The sequence below is a fragment of the Setaria viridis genome, chromosome 9, assembly GCF_005286985.2.
Source record: "Setaria viridis chromosome 9, Setaria_viridis_v4.0, whole genome shotgun sequence".
Classification (NCBI taxonomy): Eukaryota; Viridiplantae; Streptophyta; class Magnoliopsida; order Poales; family Poaceae; genus Setaria; species Setaria viridis.
In genome coordinates, this window is record NC_048271.2 from 19,564,405 (window position 1) to 19,580,897 (window position 16,493).

The following is a 16,493-nucleotide window of genomic DNA, read 5'->3' on the forward strand; positions in this document are numbered from 1 at the left end:
GTTGACTTATGTATCTATAATTGGTGGTGCTAGTAGCAAGGTAGCCGATATGCACTACTGGAAACAGTAGATTTGCTGAGTGCCCTGAGCACTCGGCGAAGATAAAAAAAATGTTCAGCAAAAATTTTGCTGAATATTTTTTGCCAGGCACTTGGCAAAGACTTTGCCGAGTGCTAAACCGGTTCTTAGCAAAAAAAAGAGTAGACACTCGGCAAACACTCTTGCACTCGACAAACAAGCTGTTTCCAGGTTTGCAAGAGGAGATTGTCTCTGAAAATCGAAGTGCTCATGTGGAAGCTCTCCCACGGTAATTTTTTTCATAAACTTGCCTGGATAAGCGTTCCCATGGTAAATTACAAGTGGCTCTGACTCTAACGAAATGTGGTTGGAAAGGGAGCTGCGTCTTCTGTGGAGCTGGAACACTAGAAACTACTAGCCATATTTTCTTTCACTACCCTCTTGCAAGATGTCACCAAGTTCAAGTCATATGCGATGCTCTAAGATGGATTGATAGTATAAGAGTCTATTAAGATGGTGATGAAAAATGAGTCATCTTCATTCACTTCAAAAATAGAAAAAAGTGCACTAATTTACTTTCTTTTGCGGAAGAAAAAATTAACACAAATCATCAGATAATAAGGTCATAATTGTTTGGAGGTAAAGGTTCCTACTTTGGTACTCGCTCCATTTCTTTACCTTTTGTAATGCATGCACACGTATATTAAGATTCAAATCTTGTAATTTTCAACCAAGCATTAGCACTAAGAGATGCAAATTTTGTTAGAGAAAAGAAATATAATTGGATTCATATTTGAAAGTACTACCTTATTGTTATGATTTTGTCGCTACATGTAGTTTAAGAGAAAACATGGATCAAAATCTAATTTTGGAGATAATGGTAAGTCAAATCTTATAATTTTAAATGAAGGAAATACTCCCTTTTCTCTCATTTATGGCATGGTTTGACCCAGTGCGGTTTCTAACCCCATGCTTTGACTGCTAATATATCCTATAATATAGTATTCATGACCATGAAGCTGACATTTTAAGGAAATGATTTCATCTATGATTTGAATGACCAAACTTGTATATGTTATAATCTACAAATTCTTAGAATAAGTGTTGAATAAATATTACAAAGTTTGAAGTTTTGTTATGTGTGTGGCTTACAAAAAGAAAAGGAGGGAGTGATAATTGATGTCACATGTAGACAATAGACCACTACTCCATCTTAGCTGTGCCCACTCATGGCACTGCGATGGGGATTTTATTTGTTTGCATATATTGATGCTGCCTATCCCACGTGGAATTGTACGAAAGCAAATTTTAGCAAAGTTATGTATCTAAAAAAGCCAAAACGAATAGTAATTTGGGACGGAGTGAGTAGGTTGCACCGAGAGTGTATTAACTTGAAAGCCCTAATTATTGTTGCTCGTGATGTGTGAGTTTCATTCAGAAAATGGGAGGGAAAATATATAAGGTAGAAAAATATATAAGGTAGAGATAATGCTAGAGTTTAGCTCATTAGCTGTACCTATCGCCGGTTTAAATAGTCTGTTAATAAGATTTTTCTAGATAGTAGCAGGAATTGTTTCACCTTGTAAAAACATTAATTACTTTTATAGTTAGAACTAAAACATATGATCTGATTTATATACAAAAGGGAAATATGATTCGAATAACAATAGATGTTCATCCATCTCTAAGCTCATAAGGTTCATCAACTACGAAATTAATTGGTTCGCAACGTTCGTATGACTTTCACTTCAATGTTCAACTACTGCCCATTTGTTGTCAGTTGTCTTATCTTTTTGCACGACATATTATTAATACCTGTAAAAAGATTGTAGACAGATGGTAAGTGTAAAGATATTTGCAATAATAATTGACTCCCACATTCATATGACTTCCACTTTAATGTTCCGTAACTGCCCATTTGTTGCCAGCTGTCATTTTTTTACGACATACTCCCTCCGACCGTCCTAAAAACCAACAGACCCTTGTGATATTAATTAAGCTAATCACATGTGAAAAAAGGCTTACAAGGAAACATGGGTTCTCATGTCGAATCTTATAGATTGTTTATTTGTTTACCATGTACTCTTTGGATTAATTTAGGACATTTGATCATAATAAAAATGAACAGTTTATATTCTTCTGCTTTTCCTTATCAATGTGGTAATTTTTATATCCTTTTGACGATGAATGTGGTAACATTCTGGGCCTGTTCGCTTCAGCTTATAAGCCGGCTGAAAAGCTGAAACGGCTGATTTGTTGTGAGAGGAAAAAACATTGTTTGATGGCTGATAAGCCAGCTGAATAAGCTGAAGCGAACAGGCCCCCTTTTATAATAAAATAATAGATAAGATGGCTCCTTACAACTGACATGTCGTGCGCTTAGAAGCACACATCCTAACTGTTCAGTGCAGTCAGCTACATTCCGCTTCAGCCTCGTCGTGTAAGGTGTAACTACATGACCTGCGCCATGGCGAGCGTGACCAGCAACAGGAGCTGCCGTAGACGCCGCGACGGAACGGAGCCTGAAAACAGAAGCACATCACATCACTGAGGCAATGTCTCAACTCTCAACGCATTGCACGATCGAGCGCTTGAAATGAGTAGGTTGTAGTTGCATTGCCTTTTGTGCCGGAGGGAGGACCAGACGGCCCCGACGAGTCGTGGTTCCCTGTCGGCGCCGGCGAGAGCGGCGGCGAGGGCTTCGACGCCGGCGCCGGCGCCGGGGCGAGTCCCAGGGCGGAGCAGCCCTTGCCGAAGAAACCTGCACGGCAGCCGCCAAAGGCGAAATGAATCGAAGCTCACTCACGCAAAGGGTGATTCAAACTAAAGCAGCTTTTGAACGGTTGCACGCGCGAGCATCCCGGGTGCGTGTCCTCACGTACAGTTCTTGACGCAGGGCAGCGCGGTTTGGTTGAGCAGGTTGGCGTAGCCTGGCTGGCACTCGCAGGTGTAGCTGAAGAGGGCGGCGCCGCCCGTCTTGCACGCGCCGCCGGCTCCGCAGCTCACGACGGCGCAGACTGCACGGACGTGTCCAGGGAGAGAGAACGCACGCATCTATCAAAGGTCCTGGCCATGTGCTCAACACGACTGTACAGAGACACACAGACTAGGAGGCAGGGTGAGGCGCCGGTGAGTGACTCACCGTCCTTGGGTATGCCTGTGGGCGGCGTCAGGCTGAGGTTCAAGCAGGTGCCGTCGAAGGAACCTGCCGGAGATGATCGTCGGTGAATGCCTTCATTGTTCATCTGAAGCTACATATATAACCAGGCAGCATATACTGTACTAGTGCAGATGCAGACAGAATCGATGGTTTACAGTTTGGGACGATGCAGGGCGAGAAGGGGACGGCCTTCCAAGCCTGGGACCAGCCGGGGTCGCAGTGGCACTCGTAGATGGGAATGCCGGGGACCAGCTCCGGCAACTCGGTACAGTTGCCCCTGCCGCAGATGGCCGTGTCGCAGATCGAGGCGCCGGCGGCGGCGTAGGCGAGCAGCGCCAGGAGCAGAAGCCGCATGGGCTCGGACGCCGTCGAGCTTCCTGCCAGCACCGCCATCTTCTAAGGCACCACGCGTCAGGTGTGCGGCTACAGGCTACTAGGAGATCGAGGAGCGCAGGGCGGCGTACGGCGCTGGGATCGTGTGCGAGGGCCGGCGGCCGGCCGGAGTCCGGAGACAAATGCATATGTAGTTTCGCCGTCGCCTCGGATGGAACGACAACAACGGAGAAAAGCGGCGGCGCCGATGGAGCCCGGATGGGTAGCTTTCTCGGAGCTGGCAACTGGCAACGACACGGCGACGCGTGGATCGGTTTGTTTCGTCTTCGCGGCCGGTCCTAAGTTTCATCACCTCAGCTTGTGTGTTTGTTCACAAGAGACGAATTGGGTTTGGATGCGTCCGAACATTTTGCTATGGAAAGTTCTGTTTTGGACGCGCGACCGAGAGAAAAGCCCGCTGAATTGGACGAATCCGCAACTTAAACCTCAGGCGATTCGAAGCGCGGCTGCCGAGAGCTTCTCCAAAAACTAAATTTAGATCTAGAGTCAATAAACTCGTCTCCAACAAATTCTAAAAGTGCTCCTAAATCTTTTGCAGTCCCAAAAAAATGGAGCCAAACTGCTAGATTTTTGGCAGCTCTGCTGCCACGCTCCCAATCCTCCTATTCTTACGATACTGTTCACATGGAAAAAAATTCAAACGCTGGACCACGGATTGATGATGTGGCAGAACTTTAGTTTTTTGGGAAAATTTTTTCTGAAAACTGTTGGATGAGAGATTTTATTTTCCTCCCGATAGTTTCAGGTAAGATGTCAACCAGTTTTTTTAGTCTAGTTTTTAGACCCACCGAAGCACAAACGACCTACTTTGTTTCCTCCCGATAGTTTCAGGTAAAAGTATTTTGCTTTTGGGGCAAGCATCTGGTTTCCACTTTCCATCCGTGCGGTTGCTTCCAGGGTGAAAAATTAATTTTGCTTGTTTTTTCATTTGAGCAAAATTTGGATAAATAGGAAAATTCCGTCTCGTACCATGAGGATCACCACAAAATCCAAGCATCGTTGCTGTCTTGTGCTTATCAACGTATGGTTCAAGGAAAGTGGGTAACCACGAGGATCGAAATCCCTGCATGTTGGATTTTCTAGTGAACAAGAACTTAGGACCGTTTGGCATGACTCTACCTTTTGCAAAAATGACTTCGGCTCTACCTCTTGTGTTGAAGCAGCTTTTTCTGACTCTGGTTCATCTTCTTTAAAAAATGTTTGATAAAATATCTTCTCATGATGCTTTCTTTCACTCGCATTCCTTTTCTTCAACATCCTTGTATTCTTTTCTTTCTTTTTTTTCCTTTTCCTTTTTTCTTTCTTTCTCTCGCATTCCTTTTCTTCTTTATTTTTATTATCACTAGTCCTTATCCTATCTCGATCAGAGCTCTCTCATTCTCTCATCTCTCTTTCCTTCTCTTATCTCTCACGTTACTCTGTCGCGCTTGCGCCGCTTTTCTGCAGCCACCTCCGTATAGTCCCGCCGCCGCTCGACACGACAGCCTGCCCCGCTTTGCGCCAGCCCCACCACCCCTGCCCTGCTACGCTCCAGCCTCGCCGCCTCCATGGCTTTGTCCCCGGCACGGCTGTGCGCCTCCAGCAAGTAATAAATAGCGTATAGCAGGTTGGTAGCGGATTGACGTCGAGGTAGCGGATTGCGGATGCTATTGCGGACGCTAAGTTCCAATAGCGGCACCTAATCATCTCACATAATTTTAATTATATATATCATGAATAATAAGTATAAATAGATATTTAATTGCATACAAACAATTGATGTCTCACATACTTAAATTAAGAAAAAAACATGGCGTTCCAGTGTTCGACACATTAAATCATCACATATAGTTTGCAAAGAAACATATTATGAGCCATAAAATAGTTCACAAGACTATCATTCGTTGTCATTGTAATTGCTTTCACGCTATTATGGCCTGCTACATGCAATTGCGGTCCGCTATAGGGTCCTGCTATTTAGAATTGCAGCTGCAAAGTTCCTGGTCGCAAAATTCAGAATCCTACCTTATAGAGATAGCGGCAATATGCCGCTACCACTATTGCGGCCGCTACCACCGCTATTTATTAGCTGCCCTCCGCCGGTCCACGCAGTCGGCCGAGCCAACGGGCCGCCGCTTCCCTTTCCTACCGCGCGCCGTTGACGAGAGCCACGAGAATGGGGTAATTTTGGTCAAGGACTACTCAGGGTGGAGGTGAAGCTGGTATGAGCCACTATTTGTGACTTCTTCCTGCTGCCAAAAAGCGGAGACCGTAATACGCGGGGCTTCTATCGCCTTTTCCCTACGAGCTGTTTCGATTTTTTGCGTTTGGCAAGAGAAGTCATAAGCCAGAGCTGAAGCCGGTTCATGAGCCCGACCGAAGGGACCTTAATTTTATCGTACCTGCTGCTAGTACAAAATATATGCATGCGGCACGAATTAATAGTACAAAATATATGCATGTGGCACGAATTAATTACACATTATTTCAGTAGTGAAGGCAGGGAGGGGCACAGGGCCTCCTAATCTTCCTCTTTTCTCTAATCAGAGAGTATTAATGAAGGCTGGCCCCTCCTTAAGGGACGATCCAGTTGTAGATTCACATCGGAGCCGTTCCCATGTGAAGGGGATCGTGCGTCTAGAATGAAGTATATATGTACACATAGTAACGGTATACATGTACAGTTCATACGCGCGCCGGAGCCGAGACTTACAGATTTTGGATCCATTCGCAACGGGCCAATTCTGAATTCTACTCGCACTATGGCATCTTTTTTGTCCTATTTTTTTTTGAACCAAACATCTCTGTCCTTCAATGCAATAAAGGGCATAAATCCCTGGACCCAACATGGCTCCCAGCTGGACGACGACCCTGGCCGGCCATCATCCCTGCGCCTAGACGAGCTGAACCATGGCAAGCGAGAGCAGCCACAGCAGCTGCAATGGATGCCGCGACGGAACAGAGCCTGCACATGCATAGGGGATCAGCAGATCAAACCAAAACCTCTTTGTATGGCATTCATAATCATGTGTGGACGACGAGAGTTAATTAATTTCTGTGGCACGCGAATCGTTGGACCTAGTGCAGTTGCATTGCCTTTTGGGCCGGTGGGAGGAGCCGACGAGTCGTGATTACCGGGTGGCGGTGGTGCCGTCGACGGCGGCGGCGCCGGCGGTGGCGCGATCCCCAGCCTGGAGCAGTCCGTGCCGAAGACACCTGCATTATGCAGTGGTCAGGTAAGGACGGGGGTCAGATGGAATGCTAGCTGAGACGGCGATCGATCGAATAGGTAGCTAGATTACAGTTCTTGACGCATGGGAAGGCGGTGAGGTTGAGGAAGTTGACGTAGCCCGGCTGGCACTCGCAGCTGTAGCTGAAGCCGTCGCCCTTCTTGCACTCTCCCGGGCCGCAGTTGATGGCCACGCAGGCTGCAGGAATTGGACGTGATCTCGATCAGCATCCGCACGACGCTGGAATGAACTAGTATCAAGATATCACTGGATGCATCGATCGGCTACTACTCACGGTCCGTGATGGGTATGCCCTTGGGCGGCGCCAGGCTGAGGTTGAAGCACGACGGATCGAAGGGGCCTGTGCAAGATCGAACAAGCATGAACGAACGTGTGCGCGTACAGGCCGCCATTATCGCCGCCGGTGACTGGTGGTTACTTACAGTCGGGGATGATGCAGGGCGCGGAGGGGATGATGAGGCCGATTAGCTTGGGCTGGGTCCACCCGGGGTCGCAGGTGCAGTTGTAGGAGGTGGTCAACAACGGGATGGGCCCCGGCATCTCTCTGCAGGTGCCCTTGCCGCACTTGGCCGTGTCGCAGATCGTCGGGCCTTCTGCATGCGGGCATGCCAAACAGAAACCTTGTCATGCACCTTGGTCTGCGCGCGAGAGAGAAGCACAGCGTAATAAGCTAAGGGGGCCGGCGGTATCGGAACTCACCGGCGGCGACCTTTGTGCACGCAAGAAGAGCCAGGATCAGCGTGGCCACCGGCACCATCGCCATCGGGTCCGTCGATTCGATCTCGGCTTACTTCGTTCGCAGGACTCCGGCCGGCTGGGCAGAAATGTTTCTATGTAGATGTAGGTAGGCCGTCGCCTCGGATGCAACGGCAACAAACCGAGAGCCTAGCTAGCGGCGCAGATCGCCGCCCAGCTCGAAGCTGGCAAGGCAGCGCGACGGCGACGCGCGTGCGTGCGTGGATTTGTTTGCTTCTTCTCTGCGTCCCTAAGTTTTATCACCTCATCTGGTTTGTCCGCATCGTTGGTTGCTCGCATTGCATTAGGAACGCAATTAAGCGGGGAAATGGTCCGGGCGACAATGGGCTCCTTGGTTGCTTCTGATTGGTTTGCCTTGACGTGTGCTTAATTGCGACAATGAACTAGGACCAGGATGCTCATAGAGTTCCTGAACTAACCATCTATAGATTTTTACTTGTTCAATACTGATTTTTATTCCAATAAGTAGGATCATGCATGAAGCGTCATCTTCTTTTCTACAAGGTAGCATTCGGCGCTGCATTCAATGGACGGCCTTCTGTCACACCCGATTTTAAAACAAAATCAAATGCTACCTATATGTATGTCAGGATCTAGTTTCATACATATAGTCATATTATTAGTGAATAATAGCAATAATATCAAGTAAAGGAAAATAAATAAAGACTTACAAGTTTATTAGAGATAAACAGCTTAATTCTGGAAACGAAGGCTCCAAACTTCACAGGCAATCGATTGGGAGGTGCGTATGTCTAGAACTCAGCATCATCTTCACTTCACACACCTTTCTTTTCTGAGCAACAATGAGCAAGGGTGAGTACACTTATGCTTGATACTCAGCAAGGCCACAACAAATAACCAGAATAATGATTTAAGAATCATGTGAGGGTCCAGGCCACTCTTGACCGTGAGCACGGTTGATATATCAATTTTACACTCTGTAGAGGTTGTACATCTTTATCTACAAATCGCATAAAAGTTCAGAAAAACTTTAGACCCAACAAGCACTCATCACACTACCGAGGTGTGACTGCATAGGGACGCTACGAGGCCTTTACAAAGATTGTTAATAAGTGGTAACCTGCTAAGGTTTCATATCGAAGCAGAGCATAAACTGAGGGATATGGGTACCCCATGGGTCTCCACCAACCAGGATACTGGCCGGACCTAACAAGTGAGCTCACCCGACTAAGACGTGCGGGCCGAGGATATGAAGTTACTTGGAGTACACATCAAGACAACAAGACTGTCCAAATCTACTCGAATATCGTGGGACGTATTTTGTAGTCCGACTCAGATTGCTTTCCATGTAATTGCCGAGTAGATTAGATTCAAACTGACTTGTAATCCTTGGTCGTCAGCCTATATAAGGCGGCCAAGAGTACCCCCGAGGACAAGGAATCGAACCATTGAGCGATACAATCCACCAAAATACATGACATAGGGTGCAACTATGAACTAGTGACTAGGACATGAAACAAATAATTGTGACCAAGAGGATTTGATGCTAAAAGTTGTGGCAGTGGGAGTAAGCAACAATTTTCACATAATCAACCTCCAAAATCAATTCTAGCTATCCCTGTCTAAAAACTATGCATGAAAGCATATCAAAGTGAAGCAAAGGGGAGGTGTAGATGGGGCCTCACCACTGCGCAAGGATTTAGGGAAGGTAGTGCACTCCGGTGGCCTTGAAGACGGTAGTTAGCAGCCAAGGGTGGCGGCGCACGTCGGTGAGATGGCTGGAGGCAGCGAGGCGCACATCGCGAAGATGGCCGGAGGCGGCAAGGCGCACGACGCGGAGATGGCTGGAGGCGGCAAGGCGCATAGGAGTGGTGGTGCACAGTGAAAATGGTGGGCGGGGTGTGGTAAAAGGCTAGGGTAAAAGGGCGGTGTGTGGTAAAAGGATGCCGCGGAGATGGCCGGAGACGGTTATGACATGTGGCCCACGCGCAAAAGAGGCACCAGATGTTCCCATGGGAGTTGATTACAAGCGTCGGATAAAAGGTCGGAGGAAAAATTGACTAGGCGTTGAATAGCGCACCGGAAGGTTCGACAGTAGGATTTTTAGATGCGGATACTAAATGTGCAAGTTCCTTAGAAACAATGGGAGATACCGGAAGAACCCCAAAGACGTAAGTCTCTTATACACTGCCATGTGCTAACTTCCTTATGGTAATACATCCTAATCTTTATTTACCGTATACCTGCAGGTGCCTAGGATCAACACTCGCGATTCGGCACTCGAAGATAAAGGCATCGTTAACATTTGTAGGGACATAACGAGGTTTATCCAATGGGAGATTTGTCATGAGAATGGAGAATTCTTTGATCCAAATGGCGAGTTGGCGGCGGACGGATGCGAACATCTTCATGCATGGACGAAGTCGTAGATGGACGTATAACTCTATTCCAATTGTTGAATTATGTGAATTATTTATTATTCAATTTTGTTGAATAATGTGAATTATCTATAATGTACGATGCAATTTTTAGTAATGTGAATTATTTATTATTTAAGTTCGTTGTTACGTGGTTGGAGATACATATTTAAATTTGACGGCTAAAAACTGGCGGAAAATAGAAATTATAAATAAATCACGGGAAATAATAAATAGGGTGCCAGCACAGAATTTCTCTATGCTTGCGCGTGGTTATGCCACCCGCCAGCACAGAATTTCACTGTACTGGTGGGTGTTTATGCCACCCGCCAGCACAGTGGCTATCTGTGCTCAGTGGCTCTCTGTGCTTGCAAGCGAGCACCCGCCAGCACAGACCGCTATTTGTGTTGGCTCAAAGTTGCTGACGGGTGCCCGCCAGTACAAATGTTTTTTAATGTAGTGCAAGGTCTTGACCTAATTCATAATAAAAAAAAGCAGACACGAAAGGTTAGGGCTGCTCAACATGCGGGACTATGGGCCTGCTTGGTTCTCGCCCACCATTTGCCAAGCCACAGGTGCAGTAGCCATAAAAAATTGGGCAGGTGCTTAGTTGGTGATTCAGTCCTGGCAGCCACAAGCAAAACAGGTGAAGTCTGGAGCATTTCACGCCACGAAGTGTGGCGACGATTTCCTACGCCACATTTTGTGGCACACCACACCAACCAAGCCCGCCCTATATTAAACTCAGCAGTTCCCCCTCCCCTCCATACCCCCATCACACAGGCTTTATACTCTCACGTGTGACCTTAAGGTCCTTCCATTGTGTGTTCCCCGAGCATTAATTATTCCAGGTTTTTGAACCCTAGGATCTGATATTATATTGCGTGTTAGAGCAAGTAGCCGTGCACCCCCATCAAGGCTGGTCTCGGCTCTGTTTGTTTTATCTTTTTCATTTTGGATGGCCATCTTTTGGGATGTCTAAAAGAGATAACCCCAAAAGCCAAAAGTCAGAAGCACCGAGGTTTGTTCTTTCAACTTTGGGTTTTTAAGGACATCTAGATTTTAGACATCCCGAAAGATAATTACCCAGAAATGCCTAGAAGCTGAAACAAATAGGACCAGTCCTCGATCGGGAGCCCACAAACAACTAAGATCTCTCAAGTCAACTTTAACTCAAAAGACTATCAATATACATGTGGGCACTGTCGCACCTTATAAGTTGTGCAAACCCACTATCCATTTCCAACTTGGGCAAACCACAATAGTTTGAGATAAAAAAAACTCCAATTTTCATTTATTCATAGTTCCACACCGCTTAGAATTTACTGAGCTTTATTGAACATAAAAGTCACTAAAATTTTGTGGAATACACAATAAACAACAAGCAATATGACATAAAGCTAGTTTCTATACGACTAATGAAAGATTTACGTGATTTATACAAGTGCAAAGATGTGCACCACACTACAACAAAAACGGTTTCCAGGGGCGGTTAAAATAGCATTTGTAGGGGCGGGCACAACACCCGCTTCTACCTTTCGTAACTACAAATAGCTATTTGTAGGAGTGGGTAAAAGGCCCGCCCCTGTAAAGCAATTTTCACCCACCCCTGGTAACAGTGTCTTTAGGGGTGGGTGACTCCATCACCTGCCCCTACAAACTGTTTTGCAGGGGCGAGTGACGCCACCACCTGCCCCTAGGAATATCGTTCCGACCAAAAAGTTAAGCGATTGAAATTTGAATTTGTCGAAACAAGTTTTTAGAACTTTTGGTTCCCGCTAATTTGACTCTAACAGTCTAGTATGCAGCCGAATTCAATAAGTTATAGTGATCGACATAGAATATATGTTACATAAATTCAATTTAACCATACGAAATAATAATAAGGAAATAGAACCATATATACATCATTAGAGTGCATATTGACAACATATTTTTTTTTGCCACTCACGAAGGCTAGCCTTTGCAGTACTCTTGATTCTCCCACTCACAGAGGCTAATGTATTTATCTTCTTGTGCTAATTTATGTTCTGGGTGATAATAGGTACCCATCGGGTTTAGCATTTCACGCAAAATGAAACCACAAAATCAACGCCTATATTTAGAAGTTGTTGCTCATGGAGATGCGAATCGTGTAGCCGAGGCCTAATCCACAATTAAAATCCATGGAAAAATTAAGCAAGTGTCATATAGGCGAAAAAGAATGCAATGTACATATATATACATCCCTATATATATGAAAGGTAGTCCCTTACATGTTCAGGATCATTTGTGTATCTGCTGAGCATCCTGATGTGCTCGCACACGTAATACCCTAGTGTACAGAACCAGATGGTTGCTTGTGGCTTGGAAAGTTTGTGCATACAACCATTTCTTTCGGTCTCTTAGGGTTATGAATCCCTCCATTGGTAATGTAGTGCTGGTAAGCGCTGTTTTGAAAAAAAATGAGAAGTTAGTTTATATGTAATTTTTGGGGGTAACAATTTGCACAATGTAAGTGTATACAACAAGAAATTCACTAACTTTTATAGGATGAATATGAATTCTTTGTAAGTGCTCTTGACATAATCTAGTGAGTCAAATACGGTCACAACTCCATTCTGTATCATAAAAGCAATCCAGTGACCCCTGCAAAAATATTACATAAGGTTATTTTAGACATGAAGGAGCAAGTGTATATATTATAACAAATGGTAGAAATTTAGACTCATTGCAAGTTGTAGGGTGCCCATATGTAATACCTATCTTACCACTTAAGCATCATATACGCTATGTAGGCTGAAACCCTCCTCATAGCTTTTTTATGTTGTCATACTTGTTTCGCCCTTTTATCCTTCTTTGTCTTGTACTTAGCTAGCTTGTCATGGTTGTCTCCCCACTAGCTCGGGAAGTTGTTGCTAACTTCGCAAATAGCATAAGGATCAAGATATCCGGCCTTCTTCTTTACAATATGCACATCATTTTCATGCATCCTGTATAATGTATCGCAATTAATTAGTTATGCATAGCACATGTGTAGGCTATAGCATATATACAAGATATTAGCATCGATCAAGCACTTACATGCACCACAATGTGATGAGCTGTGACTCTAGCTCTGAGAGGCAGAACACATCATGGATGTCTCGAAAAGTGATGGTGTACTGGATGGAGGCGGCGCACGCGGAGAGGAGGGTCTGGACGGCGGCACAGAGAGGAAGGCCCGGCCAACGGTGGAGCAGTGTGGGGAGGGGAGGCACCGCGGGGAGCTAGGGTGCCACGACGGTGACGTGGAGAGGAGGGCCCGGGCTCGGTCTCGGCAGTGGAGGCACCACAACGGGAGGCGTTGCGTGGGGACGGCGCCGCGGTGGTGGCCCGTGAAAAGGGATAGGAGGGGCCTGGTGTGAGGAGGGGAGGCAGCGCGGCAGCAGCTGGTGGAAGGGGATGCACCGCGATGGGAGGCAGCTGGCACTGGGAGGAGAGGCCGCGGGGAAAGGGCACCACGGCGGCGGCCCTTGAAAGGAGGCACCGCGGGAGGAGGGAAGGAGGTGTGGCACTATGGCCCAACGGTGGAGGTGCTGCAGCGGCGGAGGGGGCAGGGGAGGGGAGTGGTGCTGGAGCGGAGGAGGGAGGGTCGGGGAAATTTTGGCAGCCTAACGGCATCCCGCGGATTTCTGCAAAAAATTGGCTAAGTCCCCATGGGCACCACCATATATAGGCGTCCCGTGGGCACCACCATATATACGCGGGGGTGGGTGACGCCATGACCCACACCTGAAAATCCTTTCTCCATTTTTGTTTTTCTTCTAAAATATATTTTGGAGTTATTAAATGATTTCAAATTCAAAAGTTGTCAACTGAAAAGTTTAATGTCTCGTTAAGCTCTATAATTTTTTATATAAAGTTTGTATTCATCCGAGATGAAATGAAAAGGTTTGTATTCAAAAAATACATCAACTAAACACATTCACATGTACTCACACATATACTCATACATTCATATATGCTTATACATTAACATTTAGTCATGCATATGCTCATTTATTTATATGTAATTATATACATTTAAACGTGGTTGAGTGTTACAACATTCCTACAGTGATTATCTATGACCGAAGTCCTTTAAAAAATTTAAAAATTGTACATTTCAAAACTAGAGAACTTATAATAACATTTTCCATTATTAAACAATCTCAAATGAAAAACATGCCAACTTCAAAAGTGTTAGGTCTCATCGAGCTCTACAATTTTTATGTAGAGCATATCTATAATCAAAGTCATTTGAAAAATTCAAATTTTTTATATTTCAAAACTAGAGAACTTATAATGACATTTTGAACCTCAGTACTTGAACCATTTGAAGGATTTTTTTTGCCATTTGGTGTCTCCAAACTATCAATTAGTGGGTACTACTCCAAGATTAGCAATAGCTCAGTCAAGTGCTAGATTTCAACCTCCTCAGCCGTCAGCAAGCACTGGTTTGTTGAATGAGATAAGTCAGATAAAGCTGGCAAATTGTGATATGAAGATGGGGATGTGTGAACTGAAGATCCAGTGTGGATAAATGAAAGGGCATGTTAATGAACTAAAGTTGGAAGTGGGAGAGTTGAAGCATATTCTGGGGATTAAAAATAAGGCTGCTGTGACCAAGAAAAACAAGACTGCTGGGGATGGATGCAACATGGCTATCATTACTGTTGTTGTGACCTTGATTATAGGTATCATGCTTGGGATCTTTGCCTCAGGAGTAGCTAATGCTAGGTGAAGAAATGGATAGTGTAGTAGTGTTATTTGTCAATGAATCTTGGTTTTGTGTATTGTGTGCAATTTATCATTTGGTTTTTCAGTTGTGATCTATGAACTTTATATGTAATGTGACATGTCTTATCTATTGTGTGGTATCTATCATTTGGTTGTGGTTATCTTGAGTTGTCACATGACTTATCTGTTGGTTTATATATGACACTTATTTTTTGAGCTACGATTTATATTTGTGAGCTTGTTTCCTACCATAGTCACATTCTGGAAGGTAATGAGGCACTATGCCAAGTGTTTTGCTGAGGACATGGCGCATTGCATCAAGAATTGTACTCATTTCTAGGGGCGGACCACGGCATCACCCGCCTCTTGAAATGGGGGCTATTTCCAGGACGGGTGATGCTGCAAATTGTGATTTGCAGGGGCGGGTCACCCCATCGCCCGCCCCTGGAAATCACCCCATTTTCAGGGGCGGGTTGTATGCTACAGTAACAACCCCATTTTGTAGGTGTGGGTGGCAATTTCGCCTGCTCTTATTGTAGGGATACGAGGTAGGCTACGCTAGCGCAACACAAAATTTTTCTACCACGTAAAATAGGAAAACTGCCGTATATGGATCACGGGATTACCACTCGATGCACTGATCCTCCTCGTGCCGCGGCTCGCCGTCGGCTCGTCGTGGCTCGTCAGCGGCTCATCGTGACTTGTTGGCAGCTTGTCCAAGTGTTGCAGGTGCAACACCTCCAAGGTATCCACACGTACAGGGAGGAAGCGTCGCAAAACGGACTGCTAGATCCATGAGTTGCAACAGGGCGAGGGCATGGGAAGCACAGCGGCTATGCTTCGACCAAAAGGGTGTGAACCCTAGGGCGCCCCCACCCCTCTATTTACAGAGGTTCCTGATGGGCCTCTGGGTTCGAGGTCCATTAGTACTCCTAAACCTGATCCAATTCAGATCACATTCGAATTGGGCTTCCAGCCCCTTAAGTGTGTGACCCTATAGGTTCGGACACGTATAGACATGGCTCGAGTACTCCTACTCAGCCCAATAGTCGGTAGCGGCCTCTAGCAAGACATGCCAACTTCTATACGCACACGAAGATCATATCGGATGAACCGTCATAACATCACGTACATGTTATTTCCTTTACCTCACGATATTTGGTCTAGCTCTAAGCTGACCGCTCTTTCTCGATCCTGTGATTCAAAATCAATTTATAGGTTAACTCTTAACCTTACGTAGCATGGCCATGCATTTCCGGATCCGATCACTCGAGGGGCCCAGAGATATCTCTCTCAATCAGAGAGGGGCAAATCCAATCTTGACTGACCATGCTCATAGCATGCTTCTTGACAAACTCGAAAGCTACCTTTATGACTACCCAGTTACGGTGTAGCGTTTGATAGCCCCTAAGTAAGTCGATCCACATCTTGAGTACATGCGACAATCTCAGATCTAAGGACAAAATGTACATGTTGTGAAAAGAGAGAACTACTTCTCGTGTTGGGTCAGTCCTAGCACATGTCTCTACATATGCCTACATTATTAGTTTGACATCTTCATATCCATGACTTGTGAAACATAGTCATCAACTAATACATGTACTAGTCTAATATTCATGTGTGTCCTCACATGAACTCCGACTAGGGACAACTTTAGAATAACCATACCATACAAGTAAAGAGTTTCACGTATAATTCACATAATTGCAAATCAATTCAAGTAGCCTTTAATGGATATTCAAGAAACACAATATAAATCATGGATACAAATGGAATATCATCATCTCTATGATTGCCTCTAGGGCATACCTCCAACAC

At 45.4% G+C, this 16,493-nt stretch overlaps 2 protein-coding genes across 2 annotated transcripts; both read right to left on the reverse strand.

Annotated features, from left to right (window-relative positions):
• Nucleotides 1–2,469: 2,469 nt before the first annotated feature.
• On the reverse strand, nt 2,470–3,571 carry LOC117835463 (uncharacterized). Its single transcript, XM_034714805.1, has 4 exons — nt 3,334–3,571; nt 3,161–3,223; nt 2,901–3,035; nt 2,470–2,540 (listed from the first exon to the last, which is right to left on the reverse strand). Exons 1-4 carry the CDS (start codon nt 3,569–3,571, stop codon nt 2,470–2,472), a joined length of 507 nt encoding a protein of 168 aa, XP_034570696.1.
• A 2,873-nt stretch (nt 3,572–6,444) lies between these two features.
• On the reverse strand, nt 6,445–7,564 carry LOC117835462 (uncharacterized). The gene is made up of 6 exons (XM_072290455.1): nt 7,501–7,564; nt 7,224–7,421; nt 7,076–7,141; nt 6,853–6,978; nt 6,686–6,766; nt 6,445–6,515 (listed from the first exon to the last, which is right to left on the reverse strand). Exons 1-6 carry the CDS (start codon nt 7,562–7,564, stop codon nt 6,445–6,447), a joined length of 606 nt encoding a protein of 201 aa, XP_072146556.1.
• Between the last annotated feature and the right edge of the window lie 8,929 nt (nt 7,565–16,493).

What these genes read in the sequence shown, in the direction of transcription:
- LOC117835463 (XM_034714805.1), bottom strand. Translation starts at nt 3,571, where the DNA reads ATGGCGGTGCTGGCAGGAAGCTCGACGGCGTCCGAGCCCATGCGGCTT. An exon ending in GCCCTGCATCGTCCCAAACT is followed by an intron (nt 3,224 to 3,333) that starts GTAAACCATCGA and finishes CATCTCCGGCAG; the next exon opens with GTTCCTTCGACGGCACCTGC. An exon ending in CACAGGCATACCCAAGGACG is followed by an intron (nt 3,036 to 3,160) that starts GTGAGTCACTCA and finishes ACGTCCGTGCAG; the next exon opens with TCTGCGCCGTCGTGAGCTGC.
- LOC117835462 (XM_072290455.1), bottom strand. Translation starts at nt 7,564, where the DNA reads ATGGCGATGGTGCCGGTGGCCACGCTGATCCTGGCTCTTCTTGCGTGC. An exon ending in CTTCCCATGCGTCAAGAACT is followed by an intron (nt 6,767 to 6,852) that starts GTAATCTAGCTA and finishes TGCATAATGCAG; the next exon opens with GTGTCTTCGGCACGGACTGC. An exon ending in GACGGCACCACCGCCACCCG is followed by an intron (nt 6,516 to 6,685) that starts GTAATCACGACT and finishes ATGCATGTGCAG; the next exon opens with GCTCTGTTCCGTCGCGGCAT.